Source organism: Lampetra fluviatilis, chromosome 11, assembly GCF_964198595.1.
Source record: "Lampetra fluviatilis chromosome 11, kcLamFluv1.1, whole genome shotgun sequence".
NCBI lineage: Eukaryota > Metazoa > Chordata > Hyperoartia > Petromyzontiformes > Petromyzontidae > Lampetra > Lampetra fluviatilis.
Genome location: NC_136285.1, coordinates 86,145 through 111,275, shown reverse-complemented (window position 1 = coordinate 111,275; position 25,131 = coordinate 86,145). Strand labels below are relative to the sequence as shown.

General features: G+C 48.8%; 1 protein-coding gene across 5 annotated transcripts in view; it reads right to left on the bottom strand.

Moving 5' to 3' along the window:
- Positions 1 to 25,131, bottom strand: part of LOC144934667 (tektin-like protein 1) — a 55,765-nt gene that overhangs the window by 11,476 nt on the left and 19,158 nt on the right. For all 5 annotated transcript variants that reach the window (XM_078860719.1, XM_078860715.1, XM_078860717.1 and 2 more), the window contains 6 exons: positions 22,739 to 22,858; positions 19,800 to 20,021; positions 16,783 to 16,887; positions 7,041 to 7,191; positions 3,546 to 3,712; positions 2,567 to 2,662 (listed from right to left, as the gene is read on the bottom strand). In XM_078860719.1, coding sequence (XP_078716845.1) covers positions 2,567 to 2,662; positions 3,546 to 3,712; positions 7,041 to 7,191; positions 16,783 to 16,887; positions 19,800 to 20,021; positions 22,739 to 22,840 — 843 coding nt within the window. In that variant the 5' untranslated portion in view covers positions 22,841 to 22,858. The remainder of the gene's footprint in view (positions 1 to 2,566; positions 2,663 to 3,545; positions 3,713 to 7,040; positions 7,192 to 16,782; positions 16,888 to 19,799; positions 20,022 to 22,738; positions 22,859 to 25,131) is intronic.

Here is a 25,131-nt window from a genome sequence, read left to right as displayed (position 1 = left end):
CGGGCTCCGTCTCCGGATACGCGGCCATAGCCAGCTCCAGCACGGCTCCCCGGAAAGCCACCGGCGATTCTTCAGGTGCCCGTTGTCGCTGCACGAACCTATGATGAGCATCGTCCGGGGGTTCATACGCCTCCGCCATTTCTTCAAACACCCCCTGTAGCGTCCTCTTCTTTTCGGCCTTGATGGAGCGGAAGAACCTGACGGACTCGTCGTCAAGAAGAGTTGGCAGAACCTCCAATGCTTCCGCGTCCGTCCATTTCGCGGATCGTACAGCCGCTTTAAAACGGCAGGCGAATGCGCTCCAATCTCCGCCGATGGAGAACTCTTTCATAGTTGTTAGACGATGGCTGCGGGTCCCTGCTCCGCCGTCTTCCGTCGATGATGATTCGAGCGGCAGCGACAAGATGGCGTCACTCCGCAACGTGTTCAAAATGGCGGCTCCCCGCGGTGGAGGGCGCAAGATGGCGGCTTCCCGCCGTTCCTCCCCAGCCACGCCCAAGATGGCGGTTTCGTGCCGCGTGTCGGAGAGGGCCGACTGCGTCGGCAAGGCCCCAGTCGGATGGTCCCCGCTTGGCCTCCCCGAACTCGTCGTGGGCGTCACAAGGGTGCATAACTGCGTTAAAACAGCCTTCAGCGACTCAAGTTGGGCCGCCACGTGTCGCCATCCTCCGTCGGCGTCCACCAACGCGGACGGACCTCCTGAGCCGGCAACGTCCTGCACCCCCGTCGCGTCGCTCGTCCCTGCGTCGCCTCCTCCCTCCATCGTCGTTAGCGCCACCGCCGGAGGAAGATCGTCATCAAAAGATGGTACAGAAGATAGTGCAGGGACGTTCTTTCTTCTGAGCTGTTTTGACATGCCGTTTCACTTCCGACACCAATGTAATAAAAGGACTCTTCACCAGTGTAGATCTCCGTTGTCCTTTATTCGGGTTCTCGTCTCTCTCTCGCCCCTACGGCGTCCTCGCTCAGACCTGCACCTCCTCCACCGTACACCCTGCAGCCACACTGCTGCTCTGCTCTGCAGCTACACCGCTGCTCCGTCTGCAGCCACACCGCTGCTCCGCTCTGCAGCCCCACTGCCGCTCTGTGTGCCCCGCACACTCTGCCAGCTCTTCACGCCCGGCTGGCTTCCCACACTCCACTAGCTCTGCTGTGCCCCACGTACACCGCTGGCCGACGGTGCCGTGGCCTTCCACCACGTGGCAATCGCGCCACCCTCTCGCCACTGCCCAGCGTGGCCTCCTCCTGTTTCCACTCCTTCTCAACTCCCAGATCCCTTCCGGTTCTCCCCCTAAATCCTCTCTCTCACGTGACCCTGACTCCTCCTTCTCCTCACGTGACCCAGACTCCGCCCCCTCATTCCTTGCTTGCATTACACTACCCCAACCAAAAAAACCTCAACGACTTGATCAGAGATCTTGGTCTCACCAAGTCCAATTCCGAGCTTTTGTGCAAGTCGCAGATCAGAGGAAGCATCACAAACCTTTTTGCAGCTTCTTCACCCGTCAAGATGGGCTCTGCTTCGGCCACAATGTGACCAGTCTGTTTGAGGCAATCGGAATCACCTGTAACCAAAGTGAGTGGCGCCTCTTCATTGATAGCTCATCCAGGAGCCTCAAAGCCGTGCTGCTCCATAATGGTAACAAGTACCCGTCTCTTCCCCTGGCTCACTCGGTGCACCTCAAAGAAAATTACAAAAGCTCCAGGATGCCGGTTCTGGGAGTGAACTCGTCGTCGCTGTCCTCGCTGCCGCCTTCGCCCAATCTTTACGCGGCCGGACAGTAGTTGGTTGTCTCGGTCGACGCCGTTGGTGCAACGCAGACAGGGTCGTGTCTGGGCCGGGTCGTATGGTAACGTGGTCGTGAGATAGGGGGCTGGAGTTGGTGGCGTGAACACAATAAAAGGGAAGGACCGTGCCTTCTGCGACCACCTCGTCTTCGACTGAGTGTGTGCGCGACACACGCCACCCGCACACACACACACAAGCCTCGAGGAGAAGGAAGAAGAGACTTCTGACACTACACTATTATTCTTCTGCTGGTCTGTAGATAGAGTAATAATTTTCATTATAAATGAACATATTTTGAGTGGAGTTAGAATGAGAACAGCTTAGAGTATAAGTGTGTAAAGCCAAGACTTAAAACGTTTGTTTTCGTAATTTTTGTGCCTGAATTTACAGTACAAATGCCATTTCTAACTTCATCACGTGAATTAGTCCATCTATGTGTGTGTGTACGTGACTGCGTGGGTGTCTAGTGGGAAGCTGTAGTGCAGTGGTCAGGGCACTGCTTTACAGACCCGGTGGTCCAAGTTTGATTCTGACTCACAGCAACATCGGTGATAAAGATCTGAACTAGTCCTGGGCCTACCCTAGGACGACTCACACCGACATGAGTACCTATTGCAGTGTGTAAAATAGCATTTGGGAGACAAAGGCAGCCAGCATGGTGCCCCCCCCCCCCCCCCTGTGTGTAATGCCAGCCTTAATAGGTGCTTGCTAATAGCACTTGCAAAAGGCTGCATGGGGGATTTTTGTATCTTTGTGCGTGACTGGGAACACGCTCACCTCTATGTACCCCTGTGCTGTTGAGATCGCCGCATGCCACCTCTGTGCTTGGTGGATTGCCATGCGTGTGTGGCCTGCGCTCACTTGCAGCGCTCGCTGGAAAAAACAAGACATCCATCATTGTTTCATGATTTCTACTTTTTTGCAATGTTTTTAATGCACAACTGGATTCAAGCTACTAACAGAGTGTAAGTCACCATCCACTTGAGAGGTGTGTGCGTTCCGTGTGGTCAACGAATCCTGGTTATTTCTTTGGTGTGAATTATTCATACTATGCAGTTTGCTTCACAACGAACGTTAAAGATCTCATGACGTCATTTGAAAAGAGGCCATTGTGTGCCAGCGTCAAGGTCCGATTTTGTCCAATTCGAAAAATGATCCAAAAATTATTCAACTGGGATAAGGTATAGCAATATCACTCCCACTAGCACAAGAATGCCTTACAACAGGGCCAGATTCTGAGTCACCTTGTGCCTCAGGGACAGCTGCCACTGGGGGAGCTCTTTCAATATTTGAGATCAGATGAGATGCAATTTGCTTATTTTGTGTGTAAAGAACTATGAGATGCTAACACTAAACTATTTTTCTTTTACCAGGTAAGGCACACTGAGCTATATAGCTCTTTTCCAGAAGCGACCTGGCCACAAATTATAGCTTAACGAAGTGGCTTATCATGCAGAAATTAATAGCAGTGAAATACTCTAAACGTGTGATGTTAATTCTAAATGTGGAAGAAAAAACAGGAGGACTCAGAGAAAATCCATGCGACCACAGGGAGAGAGAACATGCAAACTCCAAATATACAGGCGGCAGGGTCGGGATCGAACCCTCGACCTCCTGCATACCAGGCGAGGGAAATAACATCTCTGAGTCACTGTGGCAACCCCAAAAAAAAGGGCAAAGACATATCATTGTCATTATGACTATCTGTGTGAGAGCTGTGCACGTTTCTGTGTGTGGTATGTGCTGCGCTGATTACCGCGAGGCAGTTGGTCTCCACTAGCTTCTGGCCCAAACCTTGTGTCACACGCTGGCGTGCTCTGCTCTGCAGGTGAGCCACCTTCTTGATCACGTGACTAATCTCAGAGCGGATTGCCATCACCTCCTTCTGACCTTGTGCAGCTTCTTCCAGCACGCGGGCGCACTCTGACATACGTGGGCACAAGGATTTTATCCACAGGTGCATATCGGAGATTATGCAGAGAACATAATTTATAATGTGGTATTGTATTATTATTGTTTGCTTACCCAGCGTAGCCTCAGTCAGTCTCAAGATACTTTGTCTGGATGGTCCGACCAAGACTGTGGAGTCGGGGGTAATGTTGCTATGTATAATCCCAATTGACTAATTTTCAGGTAATAATTCAGCATTGGGATGTTTAGTTAACACCCCTTCTTACATTGCTTTGTTAGCTTATGGGATGAAACCAGATAACCTGGAGAAAACCCACACAGGACAGGGGTTGATCATAACTTCACACATAAAGGCATCAAAGTTGGGAATCAAACCCAGGTCCTTGCTGGGTTTACACAGCATACCCATAGTGCCTTTGTGTATAATACAAAATGTCACAATAACCAAATGTACTAACAGGGAAACCTCACTAGTGCGACCCCGTAGAATGCTGATTCTTTATAGCACTCCTTGTCCTGGAGAAAATGTTTACGAAAAAATGTAAGATCAAAACATCTATACTGTAAAGCACCTACACATTTTTGTGAGAATACGCAGCAGTGCTGGTCGAGGAAATGTACCCACCCCCATCATTCTCTGATGCATGGCTCTCAGCCAACCAGACCCCACCCCCAGAGATTCGATTGGCTCCTACAAAATTCCACGTGATAAGCCACTTCATTAGGCTACAATTTGTGGCTAGGTCGCTTCTAAAAAAGAGATATATAGCTCAGTGGGCCTTGCCTGGTAAAATAAAAATAGTTGAGCTTAGTTTTATCATGATTTGTAGTCACAATTACATTTTTTTAAATCTATTTTTATTTTTTAAATGTCAATGTTAGTGAGATAAGAACTCACAAAAACAGGATAAAGTCTCTCAGGCTCCACCTAAAATAAACCTCACTGAGAATGACCGCGATTGGGAGTGCAGCAGCAGCTCCAACAACCTCGCCTCTCACCGCTGTCTTGTAGGGGTGCAGTAGAATGCACTCATGAGTACAGTACATCATACTTACTGATGTTATAATAAATTATTCTTATATTACTCATACAAAAGAAATAACGCTGTCGGGAACGCATCTGCATATATAGAATGGTATTATGACCCCATTTACCGCTTATTCGATGAGTGCTCACTTTTTCAGGAACGCATGTTCAGCGACAAGCGAGGTCTGCCTGTATGTATTTATTATGTACTAGCACTTACCACGCATTTGTGCAGGATATTACTTAAGTGACTGCAAATTATATGGATTCCTTGATGACACTCACTAGTCAATTCTAAATCAACAACAATATCATAACAACATCAACAATGTTGTGACATTATCAACAGTAATAATGTTCATATCAACATCAACAGCAATAATATATCAACATCAACAACAAATTAAAACAAATATTGTTAATATTATCACAACGTGTATAAATAGTAGTAACAGTTGTACAACTATTTTACAACCACAAATAAAGCCACACTATAACTACAACCATCAACCACAACTACAGAGACATAACCACAATAGCTGCAATATAACCACAACTATATCCACAACCTGCATCTTAAAAACTATAACCACATTGCAACCACAAGCATAACAACCACAGAATCACAACCACAGCAGCCAAAATATAACCACAACCACAATTTAAGCACAACCACACCAGGCACATTATAACCACAACACATTATAACCCCATTGAGACCACAACATAACCACAACTTTCTAAGCACAACCACATAACTTCAACATTACAACAACAGTTACATTACCAAAATCAAAACATAACCAACTATAACTACCACATTACCACCAGAACTACAATATATCCAGAACAAAATATCCACAACATAACCACAACCCAAATAACCATAACCACAACCACATTATAACCATAACCATGATAACCTAACCAAAACCATAACCATATTCTAACAACAATAGGAGCATATAATCCCAACCAAAACTACATTTTAACCACAACCATAATAACCACATTATAATCACTAACAAATTATAAACACAACCATCACATTATAACCATCACCACGTTAAATAATCACAACCAGACACATGCTATCCACAACCATAAGCTTATTCAAAACACAACCATAACTAAATTATAACCACAAACACGTAACCAAAAACGTAAACATATTTTAAGCACAACCATAACCACAACTACCACATTATAACCACAATAATGAGCACATTATAATCACGACCATAACCATATTCTAACCACAACCATAACCATATTATAATCACAGCCATAACCAGAACCATGGCGTGTGTGGTGGAAGAAGCACTGACGAATTTCCATGCCAAATCTGGACAATCCCAACTCAACCTAAGCGCAAATGGAGAGGACACAGGCATTGACTAATAAATGTTTTACCTGTTTCAGCACATTCGTTAACAATAATAAAGGAATGTCACATTCATTTATAATCCATCTTCACAGACCTTTTATACAATTTCCTGGGAATGTCCTCGGCAAGGGAAATTGTTTATATTTTATGGATTTTGTTCTCCCACACAGCGTTTGGGAATTCAAGAGCATGATAGATAAATGAACGGATATACAAATGTAAATTATATATATGTAGAAGTAATTGGCCCTTATTGGTCATATTGTGCTGTATTATATGGCTCCGGTCTCGCTCAACTCTTTGGACTCACAGGACTGTGTACTCCCTTGAATCACTGTGTGATGTTGTAAGTACTCTTGACGTATGACATTAAGGCATGGCATGTGTGTCCTGTAACATTATTACTCCCAATACATGGTACTGTACTATTTGGTAGTGACATGGCCCAGCAGGACGTTTGGTGCTTGTTGCAGAGGTTCATGGTTTGAACCTAGCAGGCCACCCTGGTTGATACTGCGGTGTGCCTTCATGGTATATTACCACACACCATCTGCTTAATTTACAGTGGACGTTAAAAATCCTCTAATGTAACTCGAAATGAGTAGGCCATGTGCGCTGGCATCATAGTAAAACATATATTTATAAATTCCCAAAATTACGGAGTGAATTACTCCATTGGAAAACACATATCAAGAATCTCCCCGACTGACAATACGAATGCCTTCTTGCAGGCGAGGTGCTGAGTCACCTTGTGCTCCAGAGACTGCTGCCACTGGGGGTACCCTTAAAGTATTTGAGATGAGATGTAAGGTGCTTCTCACGTATTAAAAGCTGTGAGACACCCCGGCATAAAGAAAGCTACTCTAAAGCAAATTATTATTACTACTTGTGCATAAACATCTGCATGTTCCATACCACGTGTATACCTGGGGACAGTGGGCCAATAGGATCTGGGCTCCATTTGGCAGAAGGAGTCGTATGACTTAGACGACTGGGTGTTGCGTGACCGATCAAGTCTAGCACACAAGACCTCTCAGAGATGCACGCCAGCAACCGCTTACGGCAAAGGGCCAAGTTCTGCATGGAGAGAAAAACAAGTTCAAAGATTAACACTGTAGTTATAAATGCAATGTCCATATGTATGTCTAACTTCTTTCGCACCGTACGTAGCCAACCGTGCTAATTGGAGGTGCAACCATGCAATATATACATTTACAAATAATGTAGTGCCTTCAAGTCGAATAGGTACTATCTTAGTAAACCTGCTCATCACCATTATCAGCCATGCCCAATCCACTGCCGGATGAATACCTCCCCATGCCACTGCCACCTCTCAGGATCCTGCGATGCAGGAATCCATCCAGCACCAGCACGCGAACTGATTATATCACTCCATCTCCTTGATCGCATTCCATTCCTTCAGTGCAACTCCATTGTGATTCTTAACCATCGCTCACTACCCCTTCTCGTCAGGATTATATCCTGCCCGAGCCCAATTACTTTTTAAAATAACACTTTTCTTACTAGTTTTGATGTTAGTTAAAACTGTTAAACGAATTTAAAAAAATTACGACTGGAAGGAATGCAAAGTTCTGTGCTCAATTGCAAAAAAACACCATTGAATATCTGGCAATCCATTCAGGCAGCAGTAACTAGGCTTTTCCTCAACAAGAGCAGTGCATGTGTAGTGGTGATACGCGCTGGGTGTATATGTCGTGTGCCAGCGCGTATGTACGGGTGTGTGTGTGGTGACGCGCGCTGACGGGGAGGAGCAGGCGTCAGTGCGCGGGTGGGGGTAGTGCTGCTGATTGGCTGTGTGCCGGTGACGCGCCCAGAGGGAGTGATCGGGTAGCAGCGCGGTGTGATTGGTCGGGGAGTGGAAACACGCGCTGAGCGGAACCGGATCGTAGGGATAGCGCGTGGGGATTGGGTAACTGAGGAGCGGTGCCGACGTTGAGGTCCGCATCCGCTCCGTCTCCCGGGAAGAAGGGGTATATAAGGTGATGCACAGAGGAGCAGGGGCAGAAGTGGAACCATCTAAGAATGAAGACGAGGGTGCAGAGATAGAGCCCGGAGAGGAGAGTAATGGAGAGTAATGGAGAGTAATGGAGAGTAATGGAGAGTAGAGGAGAGTAAGGTATAAGTGTGTAGCCAGCGAGAGGGAACGGTCTACACGAGCTGAGTAATGTATAGTGTGTAGCCAGCGAGAGAGAACGGTCTACACGAGCTGAGTAATGTATAGTGTGTAGCCAGCGAGAGAGAACGGTCTACACGAGCTGAGTAATGTATAGTGTGTAGCCAGCGAGAGAGAACGGTCTACACGAGCTGAGTGATGTATAGTGTGTAGCCAGCGAGAGAGAACGGTCTACACGAGCCGAGTATGCATACGGTGTAGCCAGCGAGAGAGGAAGGTCTACACGAGCCGAGTATGCATACGGTGTAGCCAGAGAGAGAGATGCAAAGTCTACACGAGGCGAGTGGAGAGTGTAGCAGAGGCGCAGAGTCTACACGAGGCGAGAGAGGAGTGTAGCCGAGGCGCGGAGTCTACACGAGGCACAGAGAGCCGGCAGCACAGAATCCAGAGTCAAGAGAAGCGCATTGTGAAGAAGAGAGGCCACGCGTTGTATTGTTACAAGTCAAGATTTAATAAAAGAAGTGTGTTCCCGTCAAGGAGTTTCCTGCCGTCATTTTCCAATACTTCATCTGGCGTCAGAAGTGAAACGTGCTTCCGAGTATGGAGACGAGGAAGACCCGTAGGACCCACGGGATTGACCGCGAGGAAGACCTGGACGACTCGGGGCCGCTGGTGGCGGGGGGTGAGGAAGAGGACTTGCCCACGCTGCAGGGTCCGTCGACGGCGCCGGCCGAGCGACCGGGGACAGACGCCGGGCTTCGTGAGGCGCACTCCCGACTGGCGGAGCTGCTGCTCGCCGCCGCGTCCATCTTGGCGGAGATCAGCTCGTCGGGAGGAGCGGGGAGGGTGGGGGACATTTTACAAGGTCGCCCCGCAGATTCCCGCCAAAACGAATGGGGGATTCCCGCCATTGCGCCTGGGCCTACTTTTGGCGGGAACGGCGAGCGCCACGTGGTGGTGGGTTCCCAAGCGCGCGCATCGACGTCATCAGCGCGCGAGGGGGTCCGCCATCTTACGTCTGCTGCTGGAGCCGCCATCTTAGACACCGACGGACAGGCGGAGAGGAACCACGAGGCGGATGACTTCATTTTTCAGCAGCGCCTGCCCACGTTGTCAGCCTTCAAGGCGGAAGGCGGAGACTGGGGCCAATTTCAGCGAAGGTTTTTGGCGCATCAAGAGATGTCAGCGTGGTCCGATGCTACGGCGCTGCGGGCATTGCCCGCCATGCTGGACGACGATGCGCTCGCGGCCTTCAGGGCTGCACGGAAGTCGGACCGCTCCACGCTGAAGGATGCGCTGGGTTTGTTGGCCAGGGTCTACGGGCCTCCCTCTACATGCCGCCATCAGTTCTACGCAAGACGGAAAGCGGCCACGGAGACCGCGCTGGCCTATCGCACGGCATTGCTGGCTCTTGCTGATGCTGCGTTCCCTCGGATGGACGAGGAGGGCCAAGACGCGATGGTTTTGGAGCAGCTGCTCAAGTTGGCGCAGGACCTGGGGGTCCCTATCAACACAGCTGACGAGATTGATATTTCTTCTTTGAGAGTCGCCACGAGTATTCAAGCGCACGAGGCCCTACAACGGAAGCAAGGCGTTGGTTGCAACGCTGCTGTCGTCGCAGCCCCGGGTTTGGTGGTCGCCGAACCCCAAGTCGTCAGCCCACGAGAGGAGGCGTTCGCCACGGGACGACCAGGGGACTGGAGGCCGGGGGCCCGGTCGCCTCTGCGATCGGGCCGAAAGTCGGAGCAACCAAGATCTACTCCGACCCTCGTCACGTGCTATAACTGCGGCCTCCGGGGCCACGTGGCGTCCGGGTGCCGCGCTCCGCGGCAGCGCGCCATGGGAGCTCGGCTGGACGACGACCGAGAGCCCAAGTCATCTCTACAATCCCCGGCAAGTCGCGGCACCTCACACGCTCGGCCTGTTTATTCGGCACACATGGGACGCCGCGTTGCGGCGGAGGAGGGCCGGTTAAGGTTCGGGGATTCGGTTCGGCGAGGGGGGTTCGGCCGGGACCAGGGAGACATTGAATGGGCGGAATTGGGGCATAGAATTGTGGCTGCTTCGGCGGGTTCGTCCGTTGTTACGGGATCTATTGATGGGGTTGAGATTAGGGTGTTAGTGGACACGGGGGCATCGGCAACTATTATATCGGACCTCATTTATAATATTCTTCCAGTCCAATGTCGTCCGCTGCTTCCAGTGGATGTGCCATTTTACGCCACTAATGGGGGATCGTTGGGCATTATCGGTCAGGTTAGGGCGTCCATTTGCATTGGAGATATCAAATTGTCGGGGCCCGTTTTCGTTTCGTCTTCTTTGGCAGTTCCGTGTCTTTTGGGCACTGACTTTTTGGCTAAAATGCCCATTAAAATTCTTATCGATCAACGATGCATTGAACTGCCATCGGGTCGCCGGATTTCATTTTTGACGGGCCCTACTGACATTCGGACGGCGTGCGCTACGATACAAGCGGTGGCGACGCAGACAGTGCAAGTGCCCCCGGGTTCACAGATGTTGATTCCCCTCCGGTTGCGGAAACCATGGGTGAGGGAGGCTTCGGGACAGAGTATGCTTTTGGGTCCTTCTAACAAGGCTGTCGGGGGTCTTGATTTATCGGTGGCTCACACTTTGGTGCGGGCTGACAGGGATCCGTTTGTGATGGTTTTGAACGCGGGGTCGCGACCAGCTGTCATTCCGCAGGGCACCGTGCTGGCTCACGCGGCGCAGGTCCCTGGGGATGATGGGTTGGTTGCGCAGGTGGGCTCGAGCCCCGCGCGGAACGTTGAGCCAAGGGAAGACCTTGAGTGGGTCCATTCGTTATGTGCCGCCTCGGACGATTTGTCGGCGGCGCAGTTGGGTGCGCTGCGCGAGTTGCTCATTGAATTCTCTGATGTATTCAGTAAACATAAGTATGACATTGGGTGCACGGATTTGTTGCACCATCACATTGAAACGGGCGATGCGGCGCCGGTCAGGCTAAATCCCTTCCGACTGAGTCCCGTGGAGAAGGAACATGTTCAGTCGGCTGTTAACGATATGCTAGAAGCCGATATTATTTCGCCCTCCTCTAGCCCGTGGGGAGCGCCTATTGTGCTGGTTAAGAAGCAGGACGGGTCCCTGCGATTCTGCGTTGATTTCCGTCGCCTGAATAAGATCTCTGTGGCTGACGCGTATCCGCTCCCCAGGATGGATGAGTCCCTCGATGCATTGTCTGGTGCGCGATATTTTTCGACTCTTGATTTGTTATCGGGGTTTTGGCAGTTGCCGCTCGACGAAGAGTCGAAACCTAAGACAGCATTTCGGACTCCAGGGGGGCTGTTCCAGTTTAACCGGTTACCCATGGGACTTCACTCCTCTCCAGCGACGTTTCAGCGACTTATGGAGCTGGTTTTGTCGGGCTTGCAGTGGGATACATGCTTGATTTATATGGACGATGTCATTGTTTTCAGTAAAACGTTTGAGGAACACCTCCGGCGATTGAGAGGGGTGTTCTTGCGAATGCGATCGGCTAAGTTGAAATTTAAACCGGCCAAATGTCACCTCCTTCGTAGGTCCGTTAGATACTTGGGTCACATTGTCGATTCTTCGGGGATCTCCACCGATCCCGCGAAGACGGATTGTGTCGGTTCGTGGCCGACACCTACGTCCGTTTCCGACGTGCGTAGTTTCATCGGGTTTGCTTCTTATTATCGGCGGTTCGTTGAGCACTTCGCCACTATTGCAAAACCCTTGCACGCTCTAACGGCGAAGGGAGTGAAGTTCAAATGGGGACCGGAGGAGGAGGCCGCGTTTCGCTCCCTCCGGGACGCCTTGGTGGGTGCCCCACCCTTGTGTTATCCCGATTTTGCCAGTCCCTTTTTGCTGGACACGGATGCTAGCAACACGGGCATTGGGGGGGTGCTATCCCAAGTCGTTGGGGGTGTCGAAAGAGTTGTCGCCTACGGTAGTAGGGTGTTGTCTCCGGCGGAGCAGCGCTACTGTGTCACCCGTCGCGAGCTGCTTGCCATTGTTTTTTTTGTGCAGCAGTTTAGGCCATATCTTTATGGTCGTCACTTTACAGTCCGAACGGACCACGCGGCGCTACAGTATTCATTGAGGGTCGCCCAGCCCTCGGGCCAGTTGTCGCGTTGGTTGGAAGTCCTCCAGGACTATCAGTTTACGACTACGTACCGTAAGGGGTTGCGACACACGAATGCCGATTGCTTGTCGCGGTTGTTGCCTTGTGATGAATGCGCGTGTTTGTCGGGATCGGCGCGCTGTAAACCGACGCTTGCGGGGGAGATGGGGGCACTGGCTGCGACAGCGGGCGCACCGATCGGGGATGATTCCACTGCCTCTCAGGGTCGGGACTCGCTGCTCTCGCTGTCGCTCAGCGAATGGGGCCGCCTCCAGATGGCGGACAGCTCGCTGCTAGCATTGCGCCGCAAGGTTGGGGGTCCCGAGGGGGACCAGGAGCGTACCGGCTCCTATGTACTTGAGCGGGGCGTGTTATTGAAATGGGACAGTTTGTCCCGGCGGAACGCACTCGTGGTGCCTTCCGCTGTGAGGTGGAGGGTTGTCTTGGCGGCACACGAACGCCTCTTGCACTTGGGAGTTAACAAGACGCTTGCCCTGCTTCAGCGTGACTATTACTGGCCGGGAATGGGAAGTGATGTGGTGCATATTCTGAAGGGGTGCGTTGAGTGCGCCAGGCGTAAACCACCGGCCGTGGCAGCTAATCCACCGCTGCAATCTATTCAGGTCTCGCGTACCAACGAGCTCGTTGCACTCGATATTTTGGGGCCCTTCCCAGTCACACCGAGAGGGAATAAATATTTGTTAGTGGGGGTCGAATACTTTACCCGATGGCCTATGGCGTGGCCTCTCGCTAACCAGTCGGCAGCGGCTGTGACGGATGCCTTCGTCCAGGGCTATGTCCTGGACAAGGGGGCTCCCGAACGCCTGCTGACCGACCAAGGTAAAAATTTTTCGAGTAAATTGTTGCAAGAGGTGTGCGATCTGTTGGGTACCAAGAAGGTGCGTACCTCCCCGTACCACCCGCAGACTGACGGGATGGTGGAGAGACTCCACAAAACCTTGACTTCCATGCTGTGCCAGCAGGTGTGCGAGGCACATGTAGATTGGGACCTGCAGGTCCCGGGAGTCCTTGCTGCGTATAGAATGGCCCCCCATGCAGCTACGGGGTTTTCCCCATTCTATTTGATGTACGGTCGGGAAGCTGACCCGCCAATAGAAACGCAACTTGGCCTGTCCGCTCCACGAACTAATTCTAATTTGGCAGAACATATTAAGTTTAATATTCACAAGCTGACAGAGGCGAGGGAGGCCGCGCGGCTTAATTCGCGGGCTCGCCAAATTGCTAATGAACGGTTGCGGGCACGGAAGGTGTCCATGCACGAATGGAAACCAGGTGACAGGGCCTGGCTGCATTGCCCTCAGGCACCCTTGGCTACGTCGCCTAAATTGTTGAGACCGTGGAGGGGACCCGTGGAGGTCGTGCGCGTTGCACGGCCCCAGTGCGTTCAGATAAAGTGGGGAAAGCGCCGGTGGTACGTTCACCCCTCCCGACTGAAACCGTTCTCGCCTCCATATGGCCTCCCCTTGTGTCGTGATGGCCGGGCGTGTGACGTGACCGGCGACCCAGAGGGGGAAATGTCTCTGCCTGATCCACACGTATTTTCGCCTGATCTGCTCCCAGGTGTCTCGGAACTGACAGCTGCCGATCACCGGCGGCCGGATCCCCGCGGCGGGGCCGGCCCTTTCAGGCCCGTTCCGCGCCGTCTGGAGCAGCCGGAACCGCCGGACGGTCGTCAGTGTCCCGCCCCATACGATGGACCAGCCAGACGGACTCGCGCCAGGTCGTGCTACTTTGCATGACCTGCCTCGTGAGGAGTCGGGGCAGTTGGAGCGCCTCGTCACTGCGTGTAGTCGCAGGGACGTGGGGCGCGTTCGTTTCGAATTTGCTCGTATCGTGTTATTGTTGACTTTTCGGGTTCATTGTCAATCTGTACATAGTTATTCTTGTTGTTGTTGTTGTTGTGTTATGTTACGGGGCACACTCGGGGGGTTACGGGGTTTTTTTTGTTGGTTGTCGTTTTATCGTCGCGGTTGGTTGTTGTTAGCAGCCGGGCCGGCTGCGAGCTATGTGGGAGGGGGTGATGTAGTGGTGATACGCGCTGGGTGTATATGTCGTGTGCCAGCGCGTATGTACGGGTGTGTGTGTGGTGACGCGCGCTGACGGGGAGGAGCAGGCGTCAGTGCGCGGGTGGGGGTAGTGCTGCTGATTGGCTGTGTGCCGGTGACGCGCCCAGAGGGAGTGATCGGGTAGCAGCGCGGTGTGATTGGTCGGGGAGTGGAAACACGCGCTGAGCGGAACCGGATCGTAGGGATAGCGCGTGGGGATTGGGTAACTGAGGAGCGGTGCCGACGTTGAGGTCCGCATCCGCTCCGTCTCCCGGGAAGAAGGGGTATATAAGGTGATGCACAGAGGAGCAGGGGCAGAAGTGGAACCATCTAAGAATGAAGACGAGGGTGCAGAGATAGAGCCCGGAGAGGAGAGTAATGGAGAGTAATGGAGAGTAATGGAGAGTAATGGAGAGTAGAGGAGAGTAAGGTATAAGTGTGTAGCCAGCGAGAGGGAACGGTCTACACGAGCTGAGTAATGTATAGTGTGTAGCCAGCGAGAGAGAACGGTCTACACGAGCTGAGTAATGTATAGTGTGTAGCCAGCGAGAGAGAACGGTCTACACGAGCTGAGTAATGTATAGTGTGTAGCCAGCGAGAGAGAACGGTCTACACGAGCTGAGTGATGTATAGTGTGTAGCCAGCGAGAGAGAACGGTCTACACGAGCCGAGTATGCATACGGTGTAGCCAGCGAGAGAGGAAGGTCTACACGAGCCGAGTATGCATACGGTGTAGCCAGAGAGAGAGATGCAAAGTCTACACGAGGCGAGTGGAGAGTGTAGCAGAGGCGCAGAGTCTACACGAGGCGAGAGAGGAGTGTAGCCGAGGCGCGGAGTCTACACGAGGCACAGAGAGCCGGCAGCACAGAATCCAGAGTCAAGAGAAGCGCATTGTGAAGAAGAGAGGCCACGCGTTGTATTGTTACAAGTCAAGATTTAATAAAAGAAGTGTGTTCCCGTCAAGGAGTTTCCTGCCGTCATTTTCCAATACTTCACATGTATAAGACGAGTGAGTTGTGTGCATGAACACAACGGGGTGGTGACATGGCCCAACAGGAGCGTGTCCGCTGCTTGTTTCAAAAGGTTTGCGGTTTGAATCTGGCAGGCCGCCCTGGTTACTCATTTGAGTTTATTAATCATATAAATAGTCTGATCTCCGATAACGCATAGTTTTCATAACGCGAATTTTATGTAATGCAATGAATATATTAGAGAACACATTTTTACAATGCGGAAGCGAATTGGAGATAACGCGATTGAGTGAATGGAACTACTTTGCACGAGTAGGAATAAGTGGTTGTACAGCTACCTCGGCGAAGCATTATCGCACAAGGCGGAATGCTGCTGGATGCTTCTAGATGCTATCCACGCACCTCAGTGTTTGTTCGGCCTGCGTACGCATCTCACGTGTTATCGCTGACTGTGCTTTATCCTATGTTATATTATCTATTATAATGCCATTTTTCCATAACACGGTGTTCTGCAGGAACGCAACTACCACGTTATAGGAAAATAGACTGTATACGCTATCTGCTTCACAGTGGACGTTAAATATCCCCTCAAACAATTTGAAATGAGGTCATTGTGTGCTGGCAAGTCATGGTTCAAATTTGGGAAATGACCCACAAATTACTCAATTGAGATACCCATAGGAACATCGCCCTCTACCGGCAGACCAATATCTTCTTGCTGGTCGGTGCGGAGTCCTCTTGTGCCACACGGGGACAGCTGCTGCTGGTGATGCCTTTTTCAATTTGCTGAGATGTGATGCAAATTGATAAAAAAGGACTTGTGCCTTCCAAAAGGTATCTATTTGATGTTTGAATATCTTAACATCTGTTTTATTGCCAGAAAGGGTAAAACCTATTCTTATGTTTCATCATTGTTGATCCTGGCAAAAATGTCCTGTAGATATTAATGCTCGACCAGAGATATACGTGTTCTGATACTTGCATTGTCCTTGTACTGTGTACCTTTTGGTGTTCTCTGGTCTAAAACTGCTCAGACAAGGCCAATCAGTTTCAAGGACAAAGAATATATTATCAGAGCATGTTTGTTTGCATGTTTTGCCACAAGTATTTGTGGTTAATATAGACTTGATCCCTTGCAAAAGGTATCTATTTGGTGTTGGAATATCTAAAAACCTCCTGGTGTATTGCCAGAAAGGGTAAAACCTATGATTATTTTTCATTATTTTTGATACTGGGCAAAAAGGTCCCATAGATATGATGCAAGTTGCTTACTGCTTGTAAAGCGCTCTGAGTCACCCCGGTGTGAAGGGGGCACTCTATTAATAATAAACCAGTGTTGCAGTGTGCTACGCTGTACTGCTTGATGCGCTGACATACTTGCTGTAAGGCTTCAGCGCGCAGCAGCGTTTCTGCTAGGACACTCTCCAACTCTGCCAGCTGCTTCCGCTCAACACCAAGCAGCACGTCCACTTCATCTGGACCCTACAGTTCCAGCCAGACCAAGAGAAGAGTTCATACAGTACATGCATTCAGTGAGCTCCCAGCACTCTGAGTACCAGTGTACATGGTAGGGTTGTTAAACAGTAACCAATAAGCCTGCAACCATTTTCAGAATCAAGTACCACTATGGGAACCTCATTTGCCAGTAAAAATATGATAATTGTTTTTTTACCCTTCTACCTGGCAACAAAAAAGGTGTCAGTTTTGTTGCCAGATAGAAGGGTAAAAAACCAATTATCAATAAAGTATCAGTTCTGAAAGTCAGGGAGTGGTTATCGTTTCCAGTCGGGTTATTGGTATGAAGAGATGGGCGCACCCAAACTTTACCCACCACACGCAGTCTGCCCTTGGACTGTGCTGTACAACATTTACATTACTGGCTGGGCAGAGGCAGTAGGGGGGGGGAATTCGAGAGACTTGCACCGTTGTTTCAACTGCCATAGAAACAAACTGGTGACCTTAGGATCATCGCAAATCCAGTGTGCTAACCAATACACTGTGGCAAATCACCCACACGCTCACTCACCGAGCTACACGCTCACCTGTACACACATTCACTCAGGACCGCAGCTCACAACACTTCTCTTTCTGCTTCTTCTCTTTTACTGACCCCATGCATAAAACATCAAGGTGCCTTACAATGGGGGGGGGGGGGGGGTAAGAAGTGGCTAAGTTAAAATTCGAGATGCTTTCTTAAAAGATAAATATTTTTAGGGGGGACCTGAAGGCCAAACTGAACTAGACTCCCTGACCAACTTTGACAGAGAGTTCCAAAGTCCAATGGCCACCGAAGCAAAATCCCGGTCGCCCATGGACCACTTTGAGCTTTCTTCTCGCGACACAGAGATCTAAATCAGCGATTCTGATGATGCAATTTACATGAAAGTGACGCTTCACAGTGGACGTTACAATTCCCGCTGATGGCATTACTACTATAATAGCCCAGAAATGTGTGTAATGCATGTGACGTCACTCCACATACCCCCTCCCTCGTCATTAATAATAAAATAATCATGAGCGGGTGGATTTTTACACTCACGCGGAAGACCGAGTGGAAAGATAGTTTTTTTCGCAAAGTTGCTTCAAATATGACGTTTCTTTACAGAAACTAATAAATAAATATACGCAGCAGTGCTAAATCCGTACGTGACGTCACTGCAAAAGAGACACCCCCCCCTCATTCATAATCATGAGCGGATGGATTTTTACATTCCCGCAGGTTGATTGGAAATAATTTGTTTTACGCAAATTAACTTTAAATTTGACGTTTCTTTATTGAAATGTAATCAAATCAATATTTATACGCAGCAACAAAGTGTATTTGGTGTCTTTTTTATTTCTTCAGCACTTGAAACAAAAGGTAAGTCTAATTTTTGCTTCTAAATTATTATAAAAGTAGCCTATAGCCCGTCCAAGGACGGGTGTATTGCAGTTAATCTGAAATATTCAATCGAAAATAAAGACCCGCTCATGATTATTAATGAGGGGGTGGGGCCAGGGTCCACATGAGTGACGTCATCATGCCATGATTATTGATGAAGGGGGGAGCTCCATGTGGAGTGACGGAATCCGCTCATGATTATTGATCAGGGGGGGGAACTCCATGTGGAATGACATCATCCGCTCTTGATTATTAATGAGGGGGTGGGTGGCGTGGTCCACATCAGTGACGTCATCCGCTCATGATTATTAATTAGGGAGTTTGTGTCCCGCGCGTGACGTCACTCCACATCCCGCACCCCCCGTCATTAAGGTAGAGCAGAATTATTATTTGTTGCAAATTCGCTTTAAGTTTCACGTTTCTTTATTTAAAATGAATCAAATAAATAATTCTACGCGGCAACAAATTGGATTTGGGGTCTATATTTTTTCCTAAGATAAGTCTAATTTATGCTTCTACATTTTGGTTAAATAGACATTTCTCGGTGATTTTCCAGATATTGTATTGCAATCCAATTTATTTGCACCCCAGTGACCGAAAGCAGAAAATAATAAAGTATCAGAGCAGTGCATTAGAACAAATTGAAGGTCAGTTATATACAGTGCTACAGTGAAATGCAGTGAAGTGCTTTATGACATAATTTCGTACAAGATTCACTGACATTCAATTAACACAAGATACAATTATACTCTGCTAATTTTTTTTGTAAATATTACAGCTTCCGTCCTAGGATGGGCAAAAAAGCTAGTTTGATAAGAGTAGGCCAATGTGTGTTGCTGTCACGGTTCAAATTTTCCAAATTCACAAATGACCGACAAATTTCTCAATTGGCATTCCACAAAGCAACATCACAAGATGTAGCTACTGCAGACTACTGTATGTGCTGTACTGTGCCTTCGTGATAGCCTTGCGCTGTAAGCCTTGCGATTTTACGCCTCCCCCTTTTATATCGTTTAGAAAATATGTTGTCACTTCATTATCAACACCACCGCTACCCGACTAGCGTTGCCTCAACCCACACTCATGTTGCTGACAGCATCGTCCGCCCTTTCTCGTAACCGTCGCCTCTCAACCTTCACCTCCACCTAACCCTGTACACAAACTACTTTGCATCGCGCATAAAGAAATGTTCTGTACTGTGGAGTACAATATACTAATTACGCATGATATTTTAGTGATTTTATTTTCATAATGTACTGCTAATAATAATGTTTTAACGTTTACTGCCGAAACTAGTATTGAGTGTAGTATTTTTAGTAATTGAATGTAATGTTGCGGATACGTCTAGGATGAAGATGCACGCATTAACACGGCTTCAGCATTGTTTAGTCCTCGTGGCAAAATTGCGTTGATTTACGTCGTTTCGGTATTCATTGTCGCACATTTAAGGAAAGCATCCCCGACATAAACCGGGGTATTACTGTCAACTAAATGATTATTATTCAAGACTTACCACCTCACGTGTAGGTCGTCGCGATCGCATGCTAGAAGCTTGCACATTTGCCTGTTTTTCATTACGAACGTGTCCCAAGGCCTTGTTCAGATCACCTTGAGTGTGGGCCAAGGCAACTGCGTGCACGGACAGTGACCCACACTCGGCGCGGAGACGTGCCACCACCCCACGCACCTCGCGGCTGTACAGGTACATGTGGCGCACACTCACATTCACCTCCACCTGTCAGGAGGACAGAAACAAGAGTTAGGGACAAAGACATTTTTATTATTGTTACACTTCCTGACCCAGAAAATCCTAAGTCTCAAGAATATTTTAACGAGGGTCATGCCATTTTTTTGGCAGCAGGAGGGGATGATGATTGCATGTGTCATCCGAATTCAGCAATTTTGCAAGTAATTTCCAGCATTGGGATGGATGAGCAATACATGTTCAATTGGAAGGGGTTTTTTATTTTATGGGAGGAAATCCATGTGTAGTGAGTCCAACTGAGTTGCAGAAGTTCTTCTTCAGATGCAACGCAGTGCATCGCACGCCATGCTCTGCTAGAGCCGGCATCACTCTGCAACACACACGATGCTGTCCGGCACCATACCATACAGTGACATCTCCAATGTCACTCACTACGCATGTGTAGAGTAGTATGACGACATGACATCATGAGCGCTGTGAGGCGCAATGACGTCATGTCACGGGAAATACTTAAGGGGGACCCCGTGGCGAAAGCGGGGTCGTTGTGGGAGCCCGGGTTGGTGAGCGTCTTAAGAAGGTCTCTCCTGCTCGTGACCGGACGGTGTTGGCTGATCCCCCGTCCGGGTTCTACGAGTAGGAGAGCCGAAGATACAGCCAGGGGTAGGGCTCAGAGAAGTCTGCAAGAGCCGGTTAAGATTACGTGGGGTGCTGCACTCCTCGGTCGGGTGGTGTTGGATAAGCCCCCATCCCAACTCGAGTGAGAGGCCAAGAGATAGCCCAGAGCCTGACGTCCGCGTCAAGGACTGAGTGTAGGGACACCTACCTCTGGTGTGTTTTGTTACCCGTGTTAATAAAACGGCGCAAGCCTTTACTAAGAGTTCAGTCTACGAGTCGTCCATGTACAGCAGGTGGAGAACATAGACTCCTCAATTAAGCCCACAAATCAACTATGCATCATAACGCTGGCCGTGGAAACCTAAGTTTATGAATAAAATAATTGACGTGGCTCAGCGGTAGTGCATTTGCCACTTGTTGCAGAGGTTTGCGGATCTATTCCGACAGGCCGTCCTGGTTAATACTGAGATGTACGAGCCGTAAAATAAACGCCATCGGCTTCACAGGGGACATCGAATATCCCGTTTAACACGTAGGCTTTCACGACAAATATCATCCATAAGAGGTTTATTTAGTTAGATCGTGTAAATATATGTGTCGTTAAAATCCGCCACCACCCGACACAGCCAACTAGTAAGGGTTGTAATGTAAACAGAACATGCCAATTTGTCACTAGTACAGCACACTGGTGTGTTGGAGAGCCAAGCCACAAAATTTACAATCTGAGTACGATGTTTTGCCAGTAATTACAACTAGCTTCATCAGGCGACAGACAGATTTGTGGAGAAGTCCACCTGTTTTGTTCCTTATATGGAGGCGTAGATGTGGTGACCACACTTCACACTCTTGCGCAAAATGCAGGGGGGGCGATTAATGAGTCAACGTACATTATGCATGTGCATTATACGAGCCCTTTTATCTTGTCCTTCCAGTCCATTGTGTGTATTAAAATAGCCGTATCAATGACAATACTATATTCTATCAAAAAAAATAAAAAATATATTTTGAAACAATCTTTTTTATATGTTATGTTTCGGCTTGGGTCTAATTGTCAACGCTCAACTTACGTTGGCTGTAATTGACCACGGTCCCTTACGTTATGGCAAGCCTCGGGGCCACTTCCTGGAGTTGTGGAGTTCTGCCATTACTCATACTGTACATTTCATTAAAGCGTGTTTAAAAAAAAGTATTTTAAAATATTACTTATTCAAAAGAAGGTTTAGCATCTGTATTATTAGTGCTGTTACCAATACCTCAATGAAGCCCTCATATATTGCTCATACATGTGCAATAATACAGGTCGACGACAAGCGACTGTGTTCATTCAGACGCTGTCTTTCCGACAGACCTGTTCTTCACCTGAGGACGGCTGCTTGCGTTGTGGCCGAAACGTCGTGAGAATTGTATTTTATTATGTTTTATTTTTATTATTTTATTATTTCCCTTCTACGTGACTTTACCGAAAGAACCAAGAAGAAGCGACTGTGTCTCCGTCTGTTTATTTCTTCGTTATATGGACAGCTCACGTTCCGCTCTCTCGGACGTTCCGCGGCAAGTCGCGTGAGCTGGCGTCCCGCTCTCACGCCGTTCTCTCGCTCTCGGCGCGTCGCGTGAGCTGGCGTCCCGCTTCCCCGCTCCCGCGCACCGCTGGCAGACGGCGCGCTGGGAGCCGTCTCCGCGTCGCCACGTGGCCGATGGCTCACGGAGACCCGCGACGTAGTCCAGCTTCCAGCTCTCACCAACTGACCTCGAGCCCCTTCCGGCTCTCCATTATATCCCCTTCCCACGTCACCCAGACTCTGCCCTTCACCACACCCCTTGAGAACTTTCCAGATGATACCACCCCCTAGCGCCCGCGGGCTCCACCCTTGAACCCTTTACCCGATGGCTCGTGTCGCCTGGATGGCTTAGGGGCTGGGGCGGCTGGGGCGGCGAAGCCCAAGCCTACGCTCGCATTACACATGTAAGAATTAAAGCTGTTGGGAATGCATCCCCATATATACAATTGTCTAATGAACTCCTTTATGCGCCGATTTTATTAGTGGCCACTTCTCCAGCATACACATTTTGAGCGCTAAGTGAGGTCTGCCTGTACAATAATTTTCACTATTATTATTCAAGCACACAAATACCTCTCTAGACGTGGGCAGCATGGCTCGACCTCTGGTCTTGCTCCGTGAATTGCCGGCATTCTCGCAGACGCCCCATGCCTCACTGCATGCAGCTAAAGACATGGCTGTACTCTCCAATTGCTGTCAAATGAGAAGAGAGTTTAAGACACCATGAAGCACTTTTCATGACACTGCAACACCACCACACCATCTTGACTAGTTGTACCGTGTCAATGACCACATATGCCAATGTAATTTATATACAGTGAGGGAACACAGTATTTGATCCCCTGCTGATTTTTTACGTTTGCCCACTGACAAAGAAATGATCAGTCTATAATTTTAATGGTAGGTTGATTTGAACAGTGAGAGATAGAATAACAACAAAGAAATCCAGAAAAACCCATGTCAAAAATGTTATAAATTGATTGCATTTTAATGAGGGAGATAAGTATTTGACCCCCTCTCAATCAGAACGATTTCTGGATCCCAGGTGTCTTTTATACAGGTAACAAGCTGAGATTAGGAGCAAACTCTTAAAGGGAGTGCTCCTAATCTGAGCTTGTTACCTGTATAAAAGACACCTGTTCACAGAAGAAATCAATCAATCAGATTCCAAACTCTCCACCATGGCCAAGACCAAAAAGCTCTCCAAAAATGTCAGGGACAAGATTGTAGACCTACACAAGGCTGGAATGGGCTACAAGTCCATCGCCAAGCAGCTTGGTGAGAAGGTGACAACAGTTGGTGCGATTATTCGCAAATGGAAGAAACACAAAAGAACTGTCAATCTCCCTCGGCCTGGGGCTCCATGCAAGATCTCACCTCGTGGAGTTGCAATGATCATGAGAACGGTGAGGAATCAGCCCAGAAATACATGGGAGAATCTTGTCAATGATCTCAAGGCAACTGGGACCATAGACACCAAGAAAACAGTTGGTAACACAGTACGCCGTAAAGGACTGAAATCCTGCAGCGCCCGCAAGATCCCCCTGCTCAAGAAAGCACATATACATACCCGTCTGAAGTTTGTCAATGATTCAGAGGACAACTGGGTGAAAGTGTTGTGGTCAGATGAGACCAAAATGGAGCTCTTTGGCATCGACTCAACTCCCGTGTTTGGAGGAGGAATGCTGCCTATGACCCCAAGAACACCATCCCCACCGTCAAACATGGAGGTGGAAACATTATGCTTTGGGGGTGTTTTTCTGCTAAGGGGACAGGACAACTTCACCGCATCAAAGGGACGATGGACGGGGCCATGTACCATCAAATCATGGGTGAGAACCTCCTTCTCTCAGCCAGGGCATTGAAAATGGGTCGTGGATGGGTATTCCAGCAAGACAATGACCCAAAACACACGGCCAAGGCAACAAAGGAGTGGCTCAAGAAGAAACACATTCAGGTCCTGGAGTGGCCTAGTCAGTATCCAGACCTTAATCCAATAGAAAATCTGTGGAGGGAGCTGAAGGTTCGAGTTGCCAAACGTCAGCCTCGAAACCTTAATGACTTGGAGAAGATCTGCAAAGAGGAGTGGGACAAAATCCCTCCTGAGATGTGTGCAAATCTGGTGGTCAACTACAAGAAACGTCTGACCTCTGTGATTGCCAACAAGGGTTTCGCCACCAAGTACTAAGTCATGTTTTTCAGAGGGGTCAAATACTTATTTCCCTCATTGAAATGCAAATCAATTTATACAATTTTTGATATGCGTTTTAATGGATTTTGTTGTTGTTATTCTGTCTCTCACTGTTCAAATAAACCTACCATAAAAATTATAGACTGATCATTTCTTTGTCAGTGGGCAAACGTACAAAATCAGCAGGGGATCAAATACTTTTTTCCCTCACAGTATGTAAAACTGCTCAATTATTTACAACTAGCCTTTAGCCCGTCCAAGGACGGGTGTATTGTAGTTAATCTGAAACTTGCAAGTGAAAAGCAGACCGCGACGTGATATTCATTGCATTAATGCGTGTGCAATTTGTAAGGGCGCAGTGACACAGACCTATTTCATTTTAAGGTTATAATCCCTTGTTCATCATAACGTCATTTTTACTTTGATGTCTCAATAGCATTACAGAGATTGCTTGACTTGAGGGTTTTGCCTTTGTAGTGAGGTTTGTAAGTTAACGCTGAGGAGGGGGGAGGAGGCACCTCGGCCCCCCATGTGGAGTGACGTCAGCCGCTAATTATTATGAATGGGGGGAGGTGTCCATTTGGAGGACGTCACCTTATGATTATTAATTAGGGGGGCTGTTCGATGTGGAGTGACGTCACCTGCTCATGATTATTAATTAGGGGGGTGCGTGCTCCATGTGGAAGGATGTCATCTGCTCATGATTATTAATGAGGGGGACTGTTCGATGTGGAGTGACGTCACTTACGCATGATTACACTATGTGTAACACAAT